At 59.1% G+C, this 24,227-nt stretch overlaps 1 protein-coding gene across 1 annotated transcript in view; it reads right to left on the bottom strand.

Moving 5' to 3' along the window:
- LOC308666508 (ADAMTS-like protein 2) overlaps positions 1–24,227 on the bottom strand; it is a gene marked incomplete at both ends in the record, with an annotated part of 66,755 nt that overhangs the window by 39,163 nt on the left and 3,365 nt on the right. The window contains 2 exons of the mRNA XM_081325374.1: positions 11,603–11,678; positions 15,669–15,811. Of these exons, the coding sequence (XP_081181500.1) occupies positions 11,603–11,678; positions 15,669–15,811 (219 nt within the window). The remainder of the gene's footprint in view (positions 1–11,602; positions 11,679–15,668; positions 15,812–24,227) is intronic.

Raw genomic sequence — 24,227 nt, 5'->3', positions numbered from 1 at the left:
AGTTGTTAAACCACGTTGAGCTTTTTTTGCCTTTGGAATCTTTTCCAACTCAGCTTTCATTTTCCGCCACTCCCTAACTTGTTTTTCATCAACACCAAATTCCCTACTTGCAATACTGTTATTGCTTTTTTCTGCTCTTGACACAACCTTTAGTTTGAAAGCAGCTTCGTATGACCTGCGTCTTTGTTTTGGTGCAGGATTAGAAGTACTGGGCTCCATTTCTAACAGGAATGGGGAGGTCTGCTAGGGAGGCGGCAGTCAAGCGTTGTTTCCCTCCTCGTGGGTGTGTGTGTATGGGGGAGGGGGCAGTCAAGCGTTGTTTCCCTCCTCAGTCAAGCTTGTTTCCCTCCTCCTGGGTGTGTGTGGGGGAGGGGGCAGTCAAGCGTTGTTTCCCTCCTCAGTCAAGCTTGTTTCCCTCCTCGTGGGTGTGTGTGTGTATGGGGGAGGGGGCAGTCAAGCGTTGTTTCCCTCCTCAGTCAAGCTTGTTTCCCTCCTCCTGGGTGTGTGTGGGGGAGGGGGCAGTCAAGCTTGTTTCCCTCCTCAGTCAAGCTTGTTTCCCTCCTCATGCGTGCGTGTGTGTGTGTGTGGGGGGGGGGGGCTTGTTTCCCTCCTCAGTCAAGCTTGTTTCCCTCCTCGCTTGTTTCCCTCCTCCTGCCTGTGTGTTTGTGTGTGTGTGTGTGTGGCAGTCAAGCTTTGTTTCCCTCCTCAGTCAAGCTTGTTTCGCTCCTCGTGCGTGCGTGTGTGTGTGTGGGGGGGGGCTTGTTTCCCTCCTCAGTCAAGCTTGTTTCCCTCCTCACTTGTTTCCCTCCTCGTGCGTGTGTGTGTGGCAGCCAAGCGTTGTTTCTTCCTCAGTCAAGCTTGTTTCCCTCCTCGTGTGTGTGTGTGGGGGGGGGCAGTAAAGCGTTGTTTCCACGTGGCTGGCTGGGCTGCTGTGCCACCGCTGGTCCCGGGCGAGGCAGCGGGCGAGCGAGCGATGGGGGGGAAGCGGCGGCGGCGGTGAGTTGGGGCGCAGCGGGCGAGCGAGCGATGGGGGGAAAGCGGCGGGCGGTGTGTTCGGGGCGCAGCGGGCGAGCGAGCGATGGAGGGGGAAGCGGCGGCGGCGGTGTGTTCGGGGCGCAGCGGGCGAGCGAGCGATGGGGGGGAAAGCGGCGGGCGGTGTGTTCGGGGCGCAGCGGGCGAGCGAGCGATGGGGGGGAAGCGGCGGGCGGTGTGTTCGGGGCGCAGCGAGCGAGCGATGGGGGGGAAAGCGGCGGGCGGTGAGTTGGGGCGCAGCGGGCGAGCGAGCGATGGGGGGAAAGCGGCGGGCGGTGAGTTGGGGCGCAGCGGGCGAGCGAGCGATGGGGGGGAAAGCGGCGGGCGGTGAGTTGGGGCGCAGCGGGCGAGCGAGCGATGGGGGGGAAAGCAGCGGGAGGTGAGTTGGGGCGCAGCGGGCGAGCGAGCGATGGGGGGGAAAGCGGCGGGCGGTGAGTTGGGGCGCAGCGGGCGAGCGAGCGATGGGGGGGAAAGCGGCGGGCGGTGAGTTGGGGCGCAGCGGGCGAGCGAGCGATGGGGGGGAAAGCGGCGGGTGGAGAGTTGGGGCGCAGCGGGCGAGCGAGCGATGGGGGGGAAAGCGGCGGGTGGTGTGTTCGGGCCGCAGCGGGCGAGCGAGCGATGGGGGGGAAAGCGGCGGGCGGTGAGTTGGGGTGCAGCGGGCGAGCGAGCGATGGGGGGGAAAGCGGCGGGCGGTGAGTTGGGGCGCAGCGGGCGAGCGAGCGATGGGGGGAAAGCGGCGGGCGGTGAGTTGGGGCACAGCGGGCGAGCGAGCGATGGGGGGGAAAGCGGCAGGCGGTGAGTTGGGGCGCAGCGGGCGAGCGAGCGATGGGGGGAAAGCGGCGGGCGGTGAGTTGGGGCGCAGCGGGCAAGCGAGCGATGGGGGGGAAAGCGGCGGGCGGTGAGTTGGGGCGCAGCGGGCGAGCGATGGGGGGAAAGCAGCGGCGGTGAGTTGGGGCGCAGCGGGCGAGCGAGCGATGGGGGGGAAAGCGGCAGGCGGTGAGTTGGGGCGCAGCGGGCGAGCGAGCGATGGGGGGGAAAGCGGCGGGCGGTGAGTTGGGGCGCAGCGGGCGAGCGAGCGATCGGGGGGAAAGCGGCGGGCGGTGAGTTGGGGCGCAGCGGGCGAGCGATGGGGGGAAAGCAGCGGCGGTGAGTTGGGGCGCAGCGGGCGAGCGAGCGATGGGGGGGAAAGCGGCGGGCGGTGTGTTCGGGGCGCAGCGGGCGAGCGAGCGATGGGGGGAAAGCGGCGGGCGGTGAGTTGGGGCGCAGCGAGCGAGCGATGGGGGGGAAAGCGGCGGGCGGTGAGTTGGGGCGCAGCGGGCGAGCGAGCGATGGGGGGGAAAGCGGCGGGCGGTGAGTTGGGGCGCAGCGGGCGAGCGAGCGATGGGGGGGAAAGCGGCGGGCGGTGAGTTGGGGCGCAACGGGCGAGCGAGCGATGGGGGGGAAAGCGGCGGGTGGTGTGTTCGGGCCGCAGCGGGCGAGTGAGCGATGGGGGGGAAAGCGGCGGGCGGTGAGTTGGGGCGCAGCGGGCGAGCGAGCGATGGGGGGGAAAGCGGCGGGCGGTGAGTTGGGGCGCAGCGGGCGAGCGAGCGATGGGGGGAAAGCGGCGGGCGGTGAGTTGGGGCGCAGCGGGCGAGCGAGCGATGGGGAAAGCGGCGGCGGTGTGTTCGGGGCGCAGCGGGCGAGCGAGCAATGGGGGGAAAGCGGCGGGCGGTGAGTTGGGGCGCAGCGGGCGAGCGAGCGATGGGGGAAAGCGGCGGGCGGTGAGTTGGGGCGCAGCGGGCGAGCGAGCGATGGGGGGGAAAGCGGCGGGTGGTGTGTTCGGGCCGCAGCGGGCGAGCGAGCGATGGGGGGAAAGCGGCGGGCGGTGAGTTGGGGCGCAGCGGGCGAGCGAGCGATGGGGGGGAAAGCGGCGGGCGGTGAGTTGGGGCGCAGCGGGCGAGCGAGCGATGGGGGGGAAAGCGGCGGCGGTGAGTTGGGGCGCAGCGGGCGAGCGAGCGATGGGGGGGAAAGCGGCGGGCGGTGAGTTGGGGCGCAGCGGGCGAGCGAGCGATGGGGGGAAAGCGGCGGGCGGTGTGTTCGGGGCGCAGCGGGAGAGCGAGCGATGGGGGGGAAAGCGGCGGGCGGTGTGTTCGGGGCGCAGCGGGCGAGCGAGCGATGGGGGGGAAAGCGGCGGGCGGTGAGTTGGGGCGCAGCGGGCATGCGAGCGATGGGGGGGAAAGCGGCGGGCGGTGAGTTGGGGCGCAGCGGGCGAGCGAGCGATGGGGGGGAAAGCGGCGGGCGGTGAGTTGGGGCGCAGCGGGCGAGCGAGCGATGGGGGGAAAGCGGCGGCGGTGTGTTCGGGGCGCAGCGGGCGAGCGAGCGATGGGGGGGAAAGCGGCGGGCGGTGAGTTGGGGCGCAGCGGGCGAGCGAGCGATGGGGGGGAAAGCGGCGGGTGGTGAGTTGGGGCGCAGCGGGCGAGCGAGCGATGGGGGGGAAAGCGGCGGGCGGTGAGTTGGGGTGCAGCGGGCGAGCGAGCAATGGGGGGGAAAGCGGCGGCGGTGTGTTCGGGGCGCAGCGGGCGAGCGAGCGATGGGGGGAAAGCGGCGGCGGTGTGTTCGGGGCGCAGCGGGCGAGCGAGCGATGGGGGGAAAGCGGCGGGCGGTGAGTTGGGGCACAGCGGGCGAGCGAGCGATGGGGGGGAAAGCGGCAGCCGGTGAGTTGGGGCGCAGCGGGCGAGCGAGCGATGGGGGGGAAAGCGGCGGCCGGTGTGTTCGGGCCGCAGCGGGCGAGCGAGCGATGGGGGGGAAAGCGGCGGGCGGTGAGTTGGGGCGCAGCGGGCGAGCGAGCGATGGGGGGGAAAGCGGCGGGCGGTGAGTTGGGGCGCAGCGGGCGAGCGAGCGATGGGGGGGAAAGCGGCGGGCGGTGAGTTGGGGCGCAGCGGGCGAGCGATGGGGGGAAAGCAGCGGCGGTGAGTTGGGGCGCAGCGGGCGAGCGAGCGATGGGGGGGAAAGCGGCGGGCGGTGTGTTCGGGGCGCAGCGGGCGAGCGAGCGATGGGGGGAAAGCGGCGGGCGGTGAGTTGGGGCGCAGCGAGCGAGCGATGGGGGGGAAAGCGGCGGGCGGTGAGTTGGGGCACAGCGGGCGAGCGAGCGATGGGGGGAAAGCGGCGGGCGGTGAGTTGGGGCGCAGCGGGCGAGCGAGCGATGGGGGGGAAAGCGGCGGGCAGTGAGTTGGGGCGCAACGGGCGAGCGAGCGATGGGGGGGGAAAGCGGCGGGTGGTGTGTTCGGGCCGCAGCGGGCGAGTGAGCGATGGGGGGGAAAGCGGCGGGCGGTGAGTTGGGGCGCAGCGGGCGAGCGAGCGATGGGGGGAAAGCGGCGGGCGGTGAGTTGGGGCGCAGCGGGCGAGCGAGCGATGGGGGAAAGCGGCGGGCGGTGAGTTGGGGCGCAGCGGGCGAGCGAGCGATGGGGGGAAAGCGGCGGCGGTGTGTTCGGGGCGCAGCGGGCGAGCGAGCAATGGGGGGAAAGCGGCGGGCGGTGAGTTGGGGCGCAGCGGGCGAGCGAGCGATGGGGGAAAGCGGCGGGCGGTGAGTTGGGGCGCAGCGGGCGAGCGAGCGATGGGGGGGAAAGCGGCGGGTGGTGTGTTCGGGCCGCAGCGGGCGAGCGAGCGATGGGGGGGAAAGCGGCGGGCGGTGAGTTGGGGCGCAGCGGGCGAGCGAGCGATGGGGGGAAAGCGGCGGGCGGTGTGTTCGGGGCGCAGCGGGAGAGCGAGCGATGGGGGGGAAAGCGGCGGGCGGTGAGTTGGGGCACAGCGGGCGAGCGAGCGATGGGGGGAAAGCGGCGGCGGTGTGTTCGGGGCGCAGCGGGCGAGCGAGCGATGGGGGGGAAAGCGGCGGGCAGTGAGTTGGGGCGCAGCGGGCGAGCGAGCGATGGGGGGGAAAGCGGCGGGTGGTGAGTTGGGGCGCAGCGGGCGAGCGAGCGATGGGGGGGAAAGCGGCGGGCGGTGAGTTGGGGTGCAGCGGGCGAGCGAGCAATGGGGGGGAAAGCGGCGGCGGTGTGTTCGGGGCGCAGCGGGCGAGCGAGCGATGGGGGGAAAGCGGCGGCGGTGTGTTCGGGGCGCAGCGGGCGAGCGAGCGATGGGGGGAAAGCGGCGGGCGGTGAGTTGGGGCGCAGCGGGCGAGCGAGCGATGGGGGGGAAAGCGGCGGCCGGTGAGTTGGGGCGCAGCGGGCGAGCAAGCGATGGGGGGGAAAGCGGCGGCCGGTGTGTTCGGGCCGCAGCGGGCGAGCGAGCGATGGGGGGGAAAGCGGCGGGCGGTGAGTTGGGGCGCAGCGGGCGAGCGAGCGATGGGGGGGAAAGCGGCGGGCGGTGAGTTGGGGCGCAGCGGGCGAGCGATGGGGGGAAAGCAGCGGCGGTGAGTTGGGGCGCAGCGGGCGAGCGAGCGATGGGGGGGAAAGCGGCGGGCGGTGTGTTCGGGGCGCAGCGGGCGAGCGAGCGATGGGGGGAAAGCGGCGGGCGGTGAGTTGGGGCGCAGCGAGCGAGCGATGGGGGGGAAAGCGGCGGGCGGTGAGTTGGGGCGCAGCGGGCGAGCGAGCGATGGGGGGAAAGCGGCGGGCGGTGAGTTGGGGCGCAGCGGGCGAGCGAGCGATGGGGGGGAAAGCGGCGGGCAGTGAGTTGGGGCGCAGCGGGCGAGCGAGCGATGGGGGGAAGCAGCGGCGGTGAGTTGGGGCGCAGCGGGCGAGCGAGCGATGGGGGGAAAGCGGCGGGCGGTGAGTTGGGGCGCAGCGGGCGAGCGAGCGATGGGGGGGAAGCGGCGGGCGGTGTGTTCGGGGCGCAGCGGGAGAGCGAGCGATGGGGAGGAAAGCGGCGGGCGGTGTGTTCGGGGCGCAGCGGGCGAGCGAGCGATGGGGGGGAAAGCGGCGGGCGGTGAGTTGGGGCGCAGCGGGCATGCGAGCGATGGGGGGGAAAGCGGCGGGCGGTGAGTTGGGGCGCAGCGGGCGAGCGAGCGATGGGGGGGAAAGCGGCGGGCGGTGAGTTGGGGCGCAGCGGGCGAGCGAGCGATGGGGGGAAAGCGGCGGGCGGTGAGTTGGGGCGCAGCGGGCGAGTGAGCGATGGGGGGGAAAGCGGCGGGTGGTGAGTTGGGGCGCAGCGGGCGAGCGAGCGATGGGGGGGAAAGCGGCGGCGGTGTGTTCGGAGCGCAGCGGGCGAGCGAGCGATGGGGGGAAAGCGGCGGCGGTGTGTTCGGGGCGCAGCGGGCGAGCGAGCGATGGGGGGGAAAGCGGCGGGCGGTGAGTTGGGGCGCAGCGGGCGAGCGAGCGATGGGGGGGAAAGCGGCGGGCGGTGAGTTGGGGCGCAGCGGGCGAGTGAGCGATGGGGGGGAAAGCGGCGGGTGGTGAGTTGGGGCGCAGCGGGCGAGCGAGCGATGGGGGGGAAAGCGGCGGCGGTGTGTTCGGAGCGCAGCGGGCGAGCGAGCGATGGGGGGAAAGCGGCGGCGGTGTGTTCGGGGCGCAGCGGGCGAGCGAGCGATGGGGGGGAAAGCGGCGGGCGGTGAGTTGGGGCGCAGCGGGCGAGCGAGCGATGGGGGGGAAAGCGGCGGGTGGTGAGTTGGGGCGCAGCGGGCGAGCGAGCGATGGGGGGAAAGCGGCGGGCGGTGAGTTGGGGTGCAGCGGGCGAGCGAGCAATGGGGGGGAAAGCGGCGGCGGTGTGTTCGGGGCGCAGCGGGCGAGCGAGCGATGGGGGGAAAGCGGCGACGGTGTGTTCGGGGCGCAGCGGGCGAGCGAGCGATGGGGGGAAAGCGGCGGGCGGTGAGTTGGGGCGCAGTGGGCGAGCGAGCGATGGGGGGGAAAGCGGCGGCCGGTGAGTTGGGGCGCAGCGGGCGAGCGAGCGATGGGGGGGAAAGCGGCGGGCGGTGTGTTCGGGCCGCAGCAGGCGAGCGAGCGATGGGGGGAAAGCGGCGGGCGGTGAGTTGGGGCGCAGCGGGCGAGCGAGCGATGGGGGGGAAAGCGGCGGGCGGTGAGTTGGGGCGCAGCGGGCGAGCGAGCGATGGGGGGGAAAGCGGCGGGCGGTGAGTTGGGGCGCAGCGAGCGAGCGATGGGGGGGAAAGCGGCGGGCAGTGAGTTGGGGCGCAGCGGGCGAGCGAGCGATGGGGGGGAAAGCGGCGGGCGGTGAGTTGGGGCGCAGCGGGCGAGCGAGCGATGGGGGGGAAAGCGGCGGGCAGTGAGTTGGGGCGCAACGGGCGAGCGAGCGATGGGGGGGGAAAGCGGCGGGTGGTGTGTTCGGGCCGCAGCGGGCGAGCGAGCGATGGGGGGAAAGCGGCGGGCGGTGAGTTGGGGCGCAGCGGGCGAGCGAGCGATGGGGGGAAAGCGGCGGGCGGTGAGTTGGGGCGCAGCGGGCGAGCGAGCGATGGGGGGGAAAGCGGCGGGCAGTGAATTGGGGCGCAACGGGCGAGCGAGCGATGGGGGGGAAAGCGGCGGGCGGTGAGTTGGGGCGCAGCGGGCGAGCGAGCGATGGGGGGGAAAGCGGCGGGCGGTGAGTTGGGGCGCAGCGGGCGAGCGAGCGATGGGGGGAAAGCGGCGGGCGGTGAGTTGGGGCGCAGCGGGCGAGCGAGCGATGGGGGGGAAAGCGGCGGCGGTGTGTTCGGGGCGCAGCGGCCGAGCGAGCAATGGGGGGAAAGCGGCGGGCGGTGAGTTGGGGCGCAGCGGGCGAGCGAGCGATGGGGGAAAGCGGCGGGCGGTGAGTTGGGGCGCAGCGGGCGAGCGAGCGATGGGGGGGAAAGCGGCGGGCGGTGTGTTCGGGGCGCAGCGGGAGAGCGAGCGATGGGGGGGAAAGCGGCGGGCGGTGTGTTCGGGGCGCAGCGGGCGAGCGAGCGATGGGGGGGAAAGCGGCGGGTGGTGCGTTCAGGCCGCAGCGGGCGAGCGAGCGATGGGGGGGAAAGCGGCGGGCGGTGAGTTGGGGCGCAGCGGGCGAGCGAGCGATGGGGGGGAAAGCGGCGGGCGGTGAGTTGGGGCGCAGCGGGCGAGCGAGCGATGGGGGGGAAAGCGGCGGCGGTGAGTTGGGGCGCAGCGGGCGAGCGAGCGATGGGGGGGAAAGCGGCGGGCGGTGAGTTGGGGCGCAGCGGGCGAGCGAGCGATGGGGGGGAAAGCGGCGGGCGGTGAGTTGGGGCGCAGCGGGCGAGCGAGCGATGGGGGGGAAAGCGGCGGGCGGTGAGTTGGGGCGCAGCGGGGGAGCGATGGGGGGAAAGCAGCGGCGGTGAGTTGGGGCGCAGCGGGCGAGCGAGCGATGGGGGGAAAGCGGCGGGCGGTGTGTTCGGGGCGCAGCGGGCGAGCGAGCGATGGGGGGGAAAGCGGCGGGCGGTGAGTTGGGGCGCAGCGTGCGAGCGAGCGATGGGGGGGAAAGCGGCGGGCGGTGAGTTGGGGCGCAGCGGGCGAGCGAGCGATGGGGGGGAAAGCGGCGGGCGGTGTGTTCGGGGCGCAGCGGGAGAGCGAGCGATGGGGGGGAAAGCGGCGGGCGGTGTGTTCGGGGCGCAGCGGGCGAGCGAGCGATGGGGGGGAAAGCGGCGGGCGGTGAGTTGGGGCGCAGCGGGCATGCGAGCGATGGGGGGGGAAAGCGGCGGGCGGTGAGTTGGGGCGCAGCGGGCGAGCGAGCGATGGGGGGGAAAGCGGCGGGCGGTGAGTTGGGGCGCAGCGGGCGAGCGAGCGATGGGGGAAAGCGGCGGGCAGTGAGTTGGGGCGCAGCGGGAGAGCGAGCGATGGGGGAAAGCGGCGGGCGGTGAGTTGGGGCGCAGCGGGCGAGCGAGCGATGGGGGGGAAAGTGGCGGGCGGTGAGTTGGGGCGCAGCGGGCGAGCGAGCGATGGGGGGAAAGCGGCGGGCGGTAAGTTGGGGCGCAGCGGGCGAGCGAGCGATGGGGGGAAAGCGGCGGGCGGTGAGTTGGGGCGCAGCAGGCGAGCGAGCGAAGGGGGGGAAAGTGGCGGGCGGTGAGTTGGGGCGCAGCGGGAGAGCGAGCGATGGGGGGGAAAGCGGCGGGTGGTGAGTTGGGGCGCAGCGGGAGAGCGAGCGATGGGGGGGAAAGCGGCGGGTGGTGTGTTCGGGCCGCAGCGGGCGAGCGAGAGATGGGGGGGAAAGCGGCGGGCGGTGAGTTGGGGCGCAGCGGGCGAGCGAGCGATGGGGGGAACGCGGCGGGCGGTGAGTTGGGGCGCAGCGGGCGAGCGAGCGATGGGGGGGAAAGCGGCGGGCGGTGAGTTGGGGCGCAGCGGGCGAGCGAGCGATGGGGGGGAAAGCGGCGGGCGGTGTGTTCGGGGCGCAGCGGGCGAGCGAGCGATGGGGGGGAAAGCGGCGGGCGGTGAGTTGGGGCGCAGCGGGCGAGCGAGCGATGGGGGGAAAGCGGCGGGCGGTAAGTTGGGGCGCAGCGGGCGAGCGAGCGATGGGGGGAAGCGGCGGGCGGTGAGTTGGGGCGCAGCAGGCGAGCGAGCGAAGGGGGGGAAAGCGGCGGGCGGTGAGTTGGGGCGCAGCGGGAGAGCGAGCGATGGGGGGGAAAGCGGCGGGTGGTGAGTTGGGGCGCAGCGGGAGAGCGAGCGATGGGGGGGAAAGCGGCGGGTGGTGTGTTCGGGCCGCAGCGGGCGAGGGAGCGATGGGGGGGAAAGCGGCGGGCGGTGAGTTGGGGCGCAGCGGGCGAGCGAGCGATGGGGGGAAAGCGGCGGGCGGTGAGTTGGGGCGCAGCGGGCGAGCGAGCGATGGGGGGGAAAGCGGCGGGCGGTGAGTTGGGGCGCAGCGGGCGAGCGAGCGATGGGGGGAAAGCGGCGGGCGGTGTGTTCGGGGCGCAGCGGGCGAGCGAGCGATGGGGGGGAAAGCGGCGGGCGGTGAGTTCGGGGCGCAGCGGGCGAGCGAGCGATGGGGGGGAAAGCAGCGGGCGGTGTGTTCGGGGCGCAGCGGGCGAGCGAGCGATGGGGGGGAAAGCGGCGGGCGGTGTGTTCGGGGCGCAGCGGGCGAGCGAGCGATAGGGGGGAAAGCGGCGGGCGGTGAGTTGGGGCGCAGCGGGCGAGCGAGCGATGGGGGGAAAGCGGCGGGCGGTGAGTTGGGGCGCAGCGGGCGAGCGAACGATGGGGGGGAAAGCGGCAGGCGGTGAGTTGGGGCGCAGCGGGCGAGCGAGCGATGGGGGGGAAAACGGCGGCGGCGGTGTGTTCGGGGCGCAGCGGGCGAGGCAGCGGGCGAGCGAGCGATGGGGGGGAAAGCGGCGGCGGCGGTGTGTTCGGGGCGCAGCGGGCGAGCGAGCGATGGGGGGAAGCGGCGGCGGCGGTGTGTTCGGGGCGCAGCGGGCGAGCGAGCGATGGGGGGGAAAGCGGCGGGCGGTGTGTTCGGGGCGCAGCGGGCGAGCGAGCGATGGGGGGAAAGCGGCGGGCGGTGAGTTGGGGCGCAGCGGGCGAGCGAGCAATGGGGGGGAAAGCGGCGGGCGGTGAGTTGGGGCGCAGCGGGCGAGCGAGCGATGGGGGGGAAAGCGGCGGCGGTGAGTTGGGGCGCAGCGGGCGAGCGAGCGATGGGGGGGGAAGCGGCGGCAGCGGTGTGTTCGGAGCGCAGCGGGCGAGCGAGCGATGGGGGGGAAAACGGCGGCGGCGGTGTGTTCGGGGCGCAGCGGGCGAGGCAGCGGGCGAGCGAGCGATGGGGGGGAAAGCGGCGGCGGCGGTGTGTTCGGGGCGCAGCGGGCGAGCGAGCGATGGGGGGAAGCGGCGGCGGCGGTGTGTTCGGGGCGCAGCGGGCGAGGCAGCGGGCGAGCAAGCGATGGGGGAAGCGGCGGCGGCACGGCGCTGCGGGCCGGGAGGGGAGGGGGGCGCGGCGGGGGCTGCCCCTCCTGCCGAGGAGCCGAGCCCGGCGGCGTGTGTGTGTGTGTGTGTGTGTGTGTGTGTGTGTGTGTGTGTGTGTCAGACCCGCAGGAATGACTAGTTGCGTTTCTCTGTGTGTCGAGCCCCGTGGGCTCGACACACAGGAAGGGGGGGAATGCCGGAATGCCGCTTCCCTACCAGCCATTCCCGTGGGTCTGACACACACACGCACGCACGAGGGGGAGAAACAACGCTGGACTGCCGCCAGCTCTGCAAGGCTCTGCCGCTCCCTTCTCTCAGCAGCCTGTTCCGAACGAAGGGACAGTTCTTTTTTTTTTGTTCACTGGAGTATAAGCCGAAGTGGAGTTTTTCAGCCCAAACAGTGGGCTGAAAAATTCGGCTTATACTCAAGTATATACGGTAATACATAATAGCCATTTATATAATACCAAACCTATCTAATCAGTCAAAATCAAAGTTTCATTTTTTTCCATTTTAAGTACAAAGTCCAAAAGCAGTTTCCAAGTAGAACCAAAATTAATTGTGTTTTTTTTCTTTAATCAAAGCAGTCAATTTAGCCATCTTTGCTAACTCCATCAAATTTTGCAGCCATTTTCCATTGTGGGACTCACAGTGTCCTTCCATTTTTGTGCATAAAGTAATAACATGTATAACATCACTATTTGTCCCCATACTTGTTTAACTGCTGGTTGGGCTCTGCAGCACACAAAGAATCAAAATCAATCTTGAAAATCAAATATAGTATCTATAAAAGATTAGCTTACCTGCTGTTGGCATAATTGATAGTGCTTCGACTGACCCAGGCACATGCTACTATTTGTCCCCTGAGATACATGTAGCCTGCAATAAAAAGAGAATCCTTCTTCAAAATAATTGAAAATGTTGACTTCAGAGAGGTTCTGGTTTAGAGTATGAAACACATATATATATATATATATATACCATATATATGGTAGCAGTGTGCTATTCCCGTCATTCAGGATGAGTTTTCAGTTTCCCAGTCTAGTATATAGTGTGGTCTTCTATCCAAATTCAGTTCTACCTGGTATGGTTGTGCAAAGTTTCATATTTTAACGGGAAAGTAGAATTTAAAGTTTGAAGAATCCAACACCGACCAGGTGGTTCTGCCCCAGGCGCCTAATGGACCCGGAACGGTTCCAGAGGGCGCTTGGGCCTATACCCATCACCCTTACCCACAGCCCAGTCGATGTCCTGGTGGATGCCTGGGAAAGGGCGGCCGCCGGGGCACTTGACTGCGTTGTACCCTTGCGACCTCTGACCCGGCGCAGATCCCGTTGGGCTCCATGGTTCTCTGCGGAGCTCCGAGAGATGAAGCGTCGGAGACGAGGTCTAGAGCGGTTGGAGGTCCAGCCGATCCGAATCTGACCGATTGCAGTTAAGAACCTTTATAAGGTCTTATCTTGCGGCGATAAGGACGGCGAAGTCTAACTACTTTGCTGCCCTTATCGCGTCCGCAGATAATCGCCCGGCCGCCCTGTTTAGGGTAACTGGCTCCCTCCTTAATCAGGAGGTGAGGGAGGATCCCTTACGGGGACGAGCCGAGGAGTTTAGTCATCATCTGGCGGACAAAATCGCTCAGATCTGGACCGGTCTGGACTCTGACTGGGCAGAGTCTGATGTGGAGGAATCGGACGGTCTTGAGCATGTATGTTATCTGGACTGAGTTCAATCCTGTTTCCCCTGATGATGTGGACAGGATCATGGGGAGGCTGAGCACCACCACCTGTTTATTGGATCCGTGCCCCTCCTGGCTAGCTTATGCGGCCCGGGAGGGGACACGAGGCTGGTTCCACGCAGTAATAACTGCTTCTTTGAAGGAAGGTGTCCCTGCCGCCTTGAAGGAGGCGGTGGTGAGACCCCTCTTCAAGAAGCCTGCCCTGGACCCGGCTGTTTTAAATAACTATCGTCCAGTCTCCAACCTTCACTTTTTGGCGAAGGTTGTTGAGAGTGTGGTGGCGCATCAGCTTCCTCTGTTCCTGGAGGAAACTGATTATCTGGACCCGTACCAATCGGGTTTCAGGCCCGGATACAGCACGGAGACGGCATTGGTCGCGCTGGTGAATGATCTCTGGAGGGCTCGGGACAGGGGTTGCTCCTCTGTCCTGGTCCTATTAGATCTCTCAGCGGCTTTTGATACCATCGACCATGGTATCCTACTGTGGTGTCTCAGGGGGTTGGGAGTGGGAGGCACCGTTTTACGGTGGTTCTCCTATCTCCTGGGACGTTCGCAGTCGGTGTTGATGGGAGGGCAGAGATCCGCCTCGAGGCCTCTCATTTGTGGAGTTCCTCAGGGGTCGGTTCTCTCGCCCCTCCTGTTCAACATCTATATGAAGCCGCTGGGTGAGATCATTCGTGGTTTCGGGGTGGGGTATCATCAGTATGCTGATGATACCCAACTTTTTCTTTCCACCCTGAACCAACCCAGCGATGCCCTCGCCGTGATGTCCCGTTGCCTGGAGGCGGTCCAGGTCTGGATGGGGAGAAACAGGCTTCGTCTCAATCCCGCCAAGACTGAGTGGCTGTGCATATCGGCATCACGGGTCAACCAGACTATTCCATCTCTAATGATGGGGGGTGAGGTGTTACCCCCCGTTGATAGGGCTCGCAACTTGGGCATCCTCCTGGATTCACGACTCAATTTTGAAGACCATATAGGAGCCGTGACCAGGGGGGCTTTTGCCCAGGTTCGCCTGGTGCGCCAGTTGTGACCCTATCTGGACCGAGATGCCCTACGCACAGTCACTCATGCGCTCGTGACCTCCCGTTTAGACTACTGCAACGCTCTCTACATGGGGCTGCCCTTGAGGATCACTCAGAGGCTTCAGCTGGTGCAGAATGCGGCTGCGCGAGTTGTGATGGGGGTCTCCCGATACTCCCATGTAACACCTCTACTCCACGAGCTGCATTGGCTTCCAGTTGCCCTCCGGGTGAGATTCAAGGTGCTGGTGATGACCTATAAAGCCCTAAATGGCTTGGGTCCGGGATATCTGAGGGAACACCTGCTGCCGGCATCAAGTTCCCTTCGTCCAGTGCGCTCCCACAGGGAGGGTCTTCTCAGGGTGCCACCGGTAAGAGATTGCCGGCGGACGACACCCAGGGATAGGGCCTTCTCAGTGGGGGCGCCTGCCCTTTGGAACCAGCTGCCAGTGGAGCTGAGGACTGCCCCCGACCTCCGTTCATTCCGCCGGGACCTGAAGACCTGGCTCTTCGAGCTCTCTGGCCCAGGCTGAGGATTAATCTTATTTTAATTGGGGTTTTATTTATACAGGGACAAATATAATTTTTTTAAATATTTGTTTTTAACTTTTGTATCTTGGTTTTTAATTACCCTGTAAACCGCCCTGAGTCCATCGGGAAAGGGCGGTATATAAATGTAATAATAATAAAATAAAAATAAATAAAACACCATCTACTCTTTAAAGATCCACCAAAGGACAATATCAAATTCTACATATCAGAACAAGCTGGAATGCTATCAAAGAAGCTTACTTCCCTGCCTAACTTTGATCCTAAAGTGAGGAAGCTGCTCGCTAAGCCTGAAGACCTTCAACCAGTTAGAAAGACAGATGGCTCCTTCTTTTAGTGCAGACATGTCAAACTCGTGATGTCATGTGACATCGTGCAACGTATCGGGATGGTTTTGCCATTGCCGGTAATGGGGTGGGCGCAGCTTCTGTATGACGCATCTGGCCCGTGGGCCAGCAGTTTGACACCTCTGTTTTACTGGGACTGGAGCACAGAGTTTTGCCCTTAATTTAGCTAATTTATTTTATTTTTTATTTTTATTCCATTTATATCCCGCCCTTCTCCGAAGACTCAGGGCGGCTTACAAGCTTAGCAGTAGCCTTCATTCTATGTATATGCCTGCTTATTAGGGCTTTCACACACACACACCCCAAGCGGCATTATTACAAAGTCAGCTTAATTGCCTCCAACAATCTGGGTCCTAATATAGATAGTCCTTGACTTAACAACCGCAATTGGCACCAAAATTTCCATTGTTAAGCGGTTGAGTCACACCTGATTTTATGACCCATTTTTCCACAACATAAGATATTTTTTTTAAAGTGGAGAGACAAATTATAGGTTGTAGATAATCCTGCTAGTTGGTTCTTAAAAGGAGAACCTAGTTTGCCTTGCCAAAAGTAAAGCTTATTTCTAAGTACATTGTGAATCAGGGTTATTTCCAAACAGGAAGAACCTCAGCATAGCCATACCTCAATTATTCAGCCATGCCACATAAAAGGACACACGTAAACTCACACAATTTTGATAGAAGGAAAGAGGAGTGCCTCAGAAGTATGTTTATGTTTAAGAAGTAGAAGAAATGTGGATAATCACAGTCGAGAGAAGTCTCCAATGCAAGTTCTCATTAGCATTCAGGGATCTGGAGCAATAGGTTAGAAGAGGTGCCTTCCTGGAGTTTATTCAACTCTTGAGTGCAGGTTGAAGTTCACCATGGTTAGCTAGATGGAAATTTGAGCAACCGGGCTAAGAATGGGAGTATAGGAGTCCTCAGAAAGAAATTTATCATCACCTTTATGCAAACTGTACCTTCCCTGCACTTTAATCAGGGAGTCAGCTCAGGGTGTTACTTGCTGAACCTCAAGAAAATAAAGAAAAAACAGTGAGGATTATGAAGAGGAAGTGAGAGAAATAGAGCCACATGGAGAAAAAGTGATTTCATGAATTGCTCTGCCAGATCTCAATGTTCTTTTTTTTTAATGCCAAATGTATTGTGATGATAAAATTGGCTTATCCAACTAAAGATCCCACATTTCTCTCAAGTGGCCTTGGTCAACTACTTACCGCTGCCATAAGCAGTGCCTCTCTCTTGACATTACACCTCCTCCACAGGTGCGTGAACATGTAGACCAGGAGCTCCATTCTCCCCACCATTTGGTGACCTCTTCACTCCAGGTACCAGCTTCTTCTGCTGCCTCACTACTGTCCTGACACAAACAGGGAAAGGTTACCTTAAGAACTCCAGAATGTTTCCCATTATCTCCATTTTTTCTAATCTCACAAGCTATTCCTAGATCCATATTTGCTGTGTGACAATGTTTTGGTTCTTCTGATATAGACTGTTGGATATATGTAAATTATCTGCAGTCTGAAATTATGAAACATATAACATATAACAATTTGTACCTTCCTGTATATATTTGTTCCTTCCTATATATTTGTTCATTATTGGATGCCTCCATGTCCTGAGTATGCTTCCCAGGCCCTGTACTTGGGACTGATAAGTTATTATTTGGACTCTCTTCTCCTTCCTCCATAGGATTTTCTTTAAAACCTTTATCCCAAACTCTTTTTTACATTGGATTTTTTTCATTTTTTAAATATCTTAACTCATATCTTTCTACCACTGAGGAACTTCCAATCCACTGGGCTAATTTGTGCTGTTAATTTAATTTAATTTAATTTAATTTAATTTAATTTAATAATATTTGTATACCGCCCTTCTCCCTGAGGACTCAGGGCGGTTCACAGGGCAGAATAAAATACTAAATACAAACGTTAAAAAGAGATTAAATAGTTGCCCATGTTAAAACAGTTAAAATAGAATTCTAAAACAACAAATTAAAAATTAAAGCACCAAAAATAAAAAACCCCACCAATCCCCATCAGGCTAGGCCGGCTTGTACAAACAGAAACGTCTTGAGATCGCGACGAAAGGAGCGAAGATCGGGCGCCATCCGGAGCTCTACCGGTAGCTGATTCCACAGCTCCGGAGCACCCACAGAGAAGGATCTCCCCCTGGGGGCCACCAATCGACATTCTCTGATCGGTGGCACCCTGAGGAGGCCCTCTCTGTGGGAACGCACAGGGCGCAGGGAGCTTGATGCCGGCAGCAGATGTTCCCTAAGGTACTCCGGCCCCATGCCATGGAGGGCTTTGAACACCGTTACCAGTACCTTGAATCTCACCCGGAAGACAACTGGCAACCAATGCAGCTCACGGAGCAGCGGTGTAACGTGGGAGTATCGGGAGACTCCCAACACAACTCTCGCGGCTGCATTCTGTACCAGTTGGAGCTTCCGGGTGGTCCTCAAGGGCAGCCCCATGTAGAGAGCGTTGCAGTAGTCCAGACGAGAGGACACGAGCGCATGAGTGACCGTGCACAAATCATCCCGGCTAAGATAGGGCCGCAACTGGCGCACCAGGCGAACCTGGGCGAAGGCCCCCCTAGTCACAGCTCCTACATGGTCTTCCAAGGTTGAGCCATCCATCCTATGGGGCTTTGAATGAGATTTCCTCTACTCCCCCAAAACTCCTAGTAGTATAAGCCATATTGTGTCCCCTTGCCCATCACTTTGCCTTGTTGGGAAGATTGCCAAAGGTGGCAACAGATAATCTTATGAGTACAAGTAGTCCTGATGTAACGCTACCAACATCGGATGTTCTTGCTTTGACAACAGATGAAAATGCAGCCATTTTCTCTATACTTTTAGTATTAGTTGGTGCTGGGAGGGGGAATTGGAATGAGAGTTCAGTTAGTCACAATAATAATAACAACTCTGCCGTAGGAATCCAAGGACAAACTGGGTCCAGAGCTGAGGACTCTGGTGAGTGGAAGTACCTGTCCACAGTCTGTAGTCAAACAGTAGAGAAGTTAGTGGAGAGATTTGAGGAGCTAGAGATGAGAAGTGGGAAACAACCGTCCCATTCTCCATACGCAATCGATCATGATGATCGGCGGGGCAGTCACCAACTTGCGCAGGGCAAGCGGCTTCCCTGTCCATGAAGCCATATACATTAGCCTCCAGCCCCGCAGAGAATGACAGCCCCAGCGGCTGTTCCAAACATGGCAGGCCGAAGTGCCGTCGCCCCTCCAGAAGCCCAGAGCGCTGCTGGTGAGGCAAGAGCCCAAGCCACCACTGGAACAGCTGAAGCCCAGACCGACGTGCCTACTGGCCACCCAGCCCGAAGCTCTACAGCAATGAGAGATGCCACAGCAGGGAAGCCAACAGCTTCTGGCAGTGCAGCAACAGCAGCTGGGGGCCTTGCCACAACTGGGAATGATACAGCCTCCAGGAGGTCAGCAACCGTTGGGAGCGCAGCAGCAGCAGTGGGGCTGGCTGCTGCCTCTAAATGTGCAGTAGCCACAGGGGGGCCTACAACAACTGGGGATGCCACAACTGCTCGTAGGTCAGCAGCAACGGGGGGGGGCAACAGCCCCTGAACATGCAGCAACCACTGGGAGGCCTGCAGCAACTGGGAGGGCCACTTTAGCAGCCGCTGAGACCATTGGGGGTCCCACAGCAGTTGGGGATGCCACAGCCGCTGGGGGGCCAGCAGCCACCAGCAGTGCAATAACAGCAGTGGGGGTGGCCGCAGTCCCTGAACATATTCCAACCACTGAGGGGCCTTCAGCAACTGGGGATGCTGCAGCCACCATGTGGAGGTCAGCAACCATTGAGGGTGCAACATTCACAGTTGGGAGGCCAACAACCACTGAGAATGCAGGCTCAGTGGGGACTGCAGAAACCACTGATGGTGCCACCCCTTCGAGCAACTTTTGATGGAGACCCAGAGAAGCTGATCTTCCTCAACCAAGTGTGTTCTCACATGAACCGCTGTGCCTATTACTACCCGAACCCAGCCGCTATGATCGACATGGTTGTGGCCAACTTGGAAGGGGAAGCATCCAAACGGCTGAAAAATTTATACAACGAGCAAGCACCTGAGTTGGGGGACCTCCACCTCTTCCTCCTAGGACTCAGAGTAAGGTTTGAGGACCCATTCATACCCCTCAAAGCAGAGAAGCAAATTCATAAAATAAGACAGGCTGGCAGGCCCGCACTAGAATATGTGCGAGAGTTTCTCAAGATAGCCGGCCAAATAGAGAGGTGGCCCGAGCAATCCCTAGTCCATTTCAAGGAGGAACTGGATGATCACCACTCCCAGGCTTGTGTCTATCGAGCGGTCCCTAATCAATTGCAAGAATGGTACCAGGCAGCAGTAAGGCTGAACATCCAACTTGCCCGCTATAAGAAGCAACACCGCAAGAAGCCGGGCCAAGGCCAGAGCAACCCAGATGGCAGCCACCACCACCCCAAAAGCCTCCAACCACTGTAGCCGTGGAAAACCCCAAGCCACCTGTAGGCCCATCAATCAAATGCTTCAGATGTAGACAACAGGGACATCGAGCAGTGAGTTACCCAGTCCCTTACCCTCAAGGGCAGAATAGACCGGGACCACCGGCAAGAAAGAAACCAGCCCAGCAGCCGATGAAAGAGAAATCCAACTGGAACCCTTTGCCCAAGTCACGTTGCCCACGCATGAGAATGCTGAGGCCCAAACCGTACGTGCTGTCGCTCTGCCCTCCTATGACAGTGATGACAAAGAAGAGAATGACCCAATGGTCAGTCGACCCGTTCCACTTTTTTTTCTGCCTGCCAAGCTCATAATCCCTAAGACGGAGGCACAGGTAGATCTGAAAGTACTAGTAAACTCAGGATGCTCCCGGTGCATTATTAGTTTGCCAATTGCCCTGAAAATAGGCATATGAACAATGCTGCTCTCCAAACCAAGGCAAAGTAATGGGAGGAACTTTAGTCACGCAATTAACTGAATCCATACACTTAGAAATAGGTGAACACTGGGAGTTCATTCATTTCATGGTGGCTCCGAAAATGACTGAGGCCGTGAGCCTGGTTAGACAAATGGAAGCCATTTATCTGGTGGGAGAAGGGAATGAGAACTGTGAGATTACCTATAGGACCCAAGCCCCCCCTTAACTCGACTGATATTACCGGACAGTTTAGCCCTTCTAACGAGCTAGCGAACATAGCTGCTCTGCTTCAACTAGGAGAGCCACTCATCCCCAGCGAGTACCGGGACCTAGCAGAGGGGTTTAGTGAGACAGAATGCGACACCTTGCCTCCCCACCAGCCTAATGATTGCTCCATTGAACTGTTATCGGGATATAAACTCCCACGCCGAGGATGTATGTCATGACCCCACTGGAGATGGAGGAAATGGAGCAGTATGTGAACAAGAATCTAGCAAGAGGATTTATTGAACAGGCCAAATCTCAGGTGGGAGCTCCGGTATTATTTAAAGAAAAAGAAGACAGGTCACTTTGTTTCTGCATGGACTATAAAGGGTTAAACGCTGTGAGCGTGGAGAACAAATACCCCCCTCCCCCTCCTGAAGGACTTACTATCCCACCTGGCAAAAGGGAGTGTCTTCACTAAATTGGACCTAAGAGAGGCATATTACTGAGTGAGGATAAAAGAGGGAGTTGAGTGGAAGACTGCTTTTAACTGTCCCATGGGGAGCTACCTATTTAAAGTCATGCTGTTTGGACTACAGGGGGCTCTGGCTGTCTTCATGCAGCTTATCAGTCAGGTACTACATGACCATTTATACAAAGGGGTTTTGGTGTATCTTGATGATATTGTGATATACAGCACGAATACGACTGACCACGTAAAACTAGTGAGAGAAGTACTAAAGAAACTGCTGAATGCCAGACTTTATATTAAACTATCAAAGTGTGAGTTTCACCAAACCTGACTAGATTATCTTGGCTATAGAATTTCTAGTGAAGGCATTGAAATGGACCCAGCTAAAGTGAAAGCCGTAGTCAAATCGCAACCCCCAAAGACTCGCAAACAGCTTCAGAGCTTTCTAGGTTTCTCCAACTTTTACCACCAGTTCATCCCCTCCATTGCTGAAATTGCTTTACCCCTTATTCATTGGGCTCTATTAAACTGGCGACATTACCTAGAAGGGAGCAAGGTGCCTTTCGAAGTATTGACTGATCACAAAAACCTAGAAGCTCTGAAAATTACCCGCAAATTGTCCCCGAAACAAGTACAATGGGCCCAATACTTTAACCGATTTAACTTCACCCTAAAGTACATTGGGGGGGGGATTTTTTAGCTGATGCTTTATTCAGACTGCCCCAATACAAGATCCAGCGTGAAGAGGTTAATGAAGCAATTATATCTACTCCACAAACTGCTTCTCAACTAACGCCACGCAGAGTCCCACCTTCGAGAGCCCCAAACCCCAACAACCCTGGGGCAAAGAAAATAAAACAAGAGCTCCTCACCGACCAAGAGTTCAAAGACAATCAAACCTCCCTAACATGCAGGGATGGGTTGGCTTACAAAGGGGGCAAATTGTACTTGCCTGAAACCCTCCGCCTTAACGTGCTCCGGCATGGCCATCATGTAAAACAGGCTGGGCACTTTGGATATCTAAAAACACTACACCTAATTTGCCAGCAATTTTGGTGACTGAGATTGAAACAGGATATAGAGAACTATGTCAAGAGTTGTGCTGTATGTGACACCATGAAAAGAATTCCAGGGAACCCCCCTGGACTATTACAACCGGTAGCAGACCCTTCCCAACCATGGGAAGAAATTGCTTTGGATTTTATAGTAGACCTACCTGAAAGCAAGGGAAATACAGTTATCTGGACTGTGATAGATCTGTTTTCAAAGCTGGCTCACTTCATTGCCTGCAAAGGGCTCCTGTCCACCCAGCGACTAACCAAGTTGTTTCTAAAACACATCTACAGACTGCATGGTGCACTGAAACGTATAATCTAAGACCAGGGGGTGCAGTTTACAGCCAGGTTTTGGAGGGATTCTCTTAAGCTAATTGGACTGTCATTGGCTTTTCACCCATCTACCAAGGGGGAGGCTGAATCTGCGAGCTCAATGGTGGAACAGTATCTCAGATGCTATGTGGATTATCAGCAGACAAACTGGACTAATCTCCTCCCTTTTGCAGAGGTGGCTTACAATAACTCTGTTCATAGCAGCACCGGTTTCACACCTTTTAAAATGGCCACAGGAAAAGAGTTCAGCCCAATACCTGAATATCCTCAGGGACCCTCCACTTCCCAAGCTCTTGATCAGTGGGTGAGGGGGTGGGAAGAAGTCTGGAGAACCATGAAAATTGCTTTGAAAAAGGCTTCGGAGACATATAAAAAGCAAGCAGATAAAAAGAGATCTCCTCAAACGTCATTCCAAGTTGGGGGAAAAGGTTTATTTGTCCACAAAATATTTACGACTTAAGTTACCTAGTAAGTTGTTAGACCCGAAATACTTGGGACCCTTCCCCATTGTAAGGATCATTAACCTGGTCACGTTAGAATTAAAGCTTCCCAGACTCTTAGGGAAAGTCCACCCTTTGTTCCATTGTAGCCTGCTGAAACCTTTTCAGGATTCCACCTTAAGACCTCCCCCTAGAAAGGCACCTGGACCTCTCATAGTAGCAAGACAGACTCACTATGAAGTGAGGCGTATTCTTGATTCTAGACTTTTTAAAGGGAAGCTACAGTACTTAGTGCAAAGGAAAGGGGATCCGTTGTCTGAAGCCACCTGGGTAAAATCTAGCGATGTAAAAGCTGACAGACCCATTGATAAATTCTATAAGAAACACCCTAACAAACCAAAAGGCAACCTCCTAACGTATGATTTTGTTTGCATTACAGGATTTGTCCTTTTTGTAAGAGGGGCCGTATGTCAATGCTGCTAACATTGGATGTTCTTGCTTTGACAACAGATGAAAATGCAGCCATTTTCTCTATGCTTTTAGAATTAGTTGGTGCTGGGAGAGGGGACTGGAATGAGAGTTCAGTTAGTCATAATAATGATAACTCTGCCGTAGGAATCCAAGGACAAACTGGGTCCTGAGCTGATAACGTTTTGGCAGGCTAGAGAGCTGGGGAGAAAGCCCGCGCTTCAAGCTAATTGGGGAATGTGATTTATGACTGTTTATTGGGGGTGGGAATTGTACTTTGTTACTTTTTATCCAGGGGAGAGGAATTTAGTTTTTGGGTTGAACTATGTGGTGCAGATACTTTGTTTCCTGAATAAAAGATTCTTTAAGGAAAATAATACCTCGAAATTCTTTCGATGGGTTTCATGACACCTGGGTAAACAAAAGATGTGCAGCGACTATTCAAAGCTACAATAGCACTGAATGAGTGGTGATTATTATCAATCCTTGAAGTTTTGATCATTGCAGTGCATTGCAGTAATATGATTGTGATCCGGGTACTCAGAAACCAGCCCGAATTTCTGAACATCACTGTGTTGCATGGTCATGTGATCGCAATTTGCAACCTTCCCTCCTGGCTTTCCACTATCAAAGTCAATGGGGAAGCCAGTAAGAAGTGGAAGGCTCTGATTGTGAGGTCCTCATTTAATGACCCACAGTGATTCACTTACTAACTGGAGACTGATGGAACTGCTGCCACTGAGCAGTGCAGTTATATGACATCATGCTTAATGACATCATTTAGTGACAGAGATTCTGGTCCCAATTATAGTCTTTTAGCTAGGACAACCTGAATTTCTTTTGTATCACCTGCAGCCATAATATCACTTTCCTGCATTACTCTGGATGGTTAGATATCTATATGTGAATAATACAGAGAAAACAGAATTGATTGAGATGCTATAGAGAAATAAGGTAGGCTTCATATTAGCCTCTGCAATCGGTTCCTGACAGAATTATCTATCCACATAGGGTACACAGATAAGCTATGAATTCCAGCACGTGAAAAAGACTGTCTGCTGCATATCTGTGAGTCACTGTCCTGGATCTTCCAGAGAGTGACAGTGAGTATGGGAAGGAGTGGAAAATAGAGAGGAGCTGTTGCATCTCCTGGAATGTTAGTAGCTGCTACAGAACTGCAAAGAAGTGGCATAGTGCATCCTGATTACATTTCTATCCATGAGAGATGATGATGATGATGCCATTGGCACTGCACACTGCTTTTGTTTTTCTGTTAATTTGGGGGAAGTTGGTGCTTACGTATCAGCGTGAGCATTTGAAGGTGATGACAAAATCACAGCTTGCCTAATGACAAGCGTGCATCTATTTTGAACAAAGAGAGCTGATATATTTTTCCAGCTAATAGAGGTTTGGGGTTCTTGCATAAGAAAATCACTGAGATGCATTTGAATGGACCAGCAATGCTCCCCATCCCAGATGGAAAAAGAGGTGACTCTTTCTTATTCAAAACGAAAGACAGGAGGAGGGTTCCCTGTGGGGTTTCTGAAAAACAGAAACTACAATGGGTTCAGTGATCCATGAAATCTAAGGCAGCTAAAGCAAGTGGACTAAAATGGGGAGGGGTTGCCTCCTTCATCTAATGACAGAGGTAGTGCTTGATGGCCTGAATTCTCAATGGATGTTCTGTAATAAGGAAAGGGTGTGATGGAGAACTTTTTACAACTGTGGGGAGACCAGAATTATTAAAGAGCACAGGGCTCTAATTGGAACTTCATGTTGGTCAGGTCAGAAGGTATGTCTTTGCATGTCTCACAAAAGGCTAAATGAATACCCCATTCTTCCCTACCTAAAATGGGAGAAGGAAAAGCTGGCAGT

Source organism: Vipera berus (assembly GCF_964194415.1).
Source record: "Vipera berus genome assembly, chromosome: 3".
In the NCBI taxonomy this organism is placed as follows: domain Eukaryota; kingdom Metazoa; phylum Chordata; class Lepidosauria; order Squamata; family Viperidae; genus Vipera; species Vipera berus.
The sequence above is the reverse complement of the archived record's forward strand: the minus strand, read 5'-3'. Positions and strand labels throughout refer to the sequence as shown.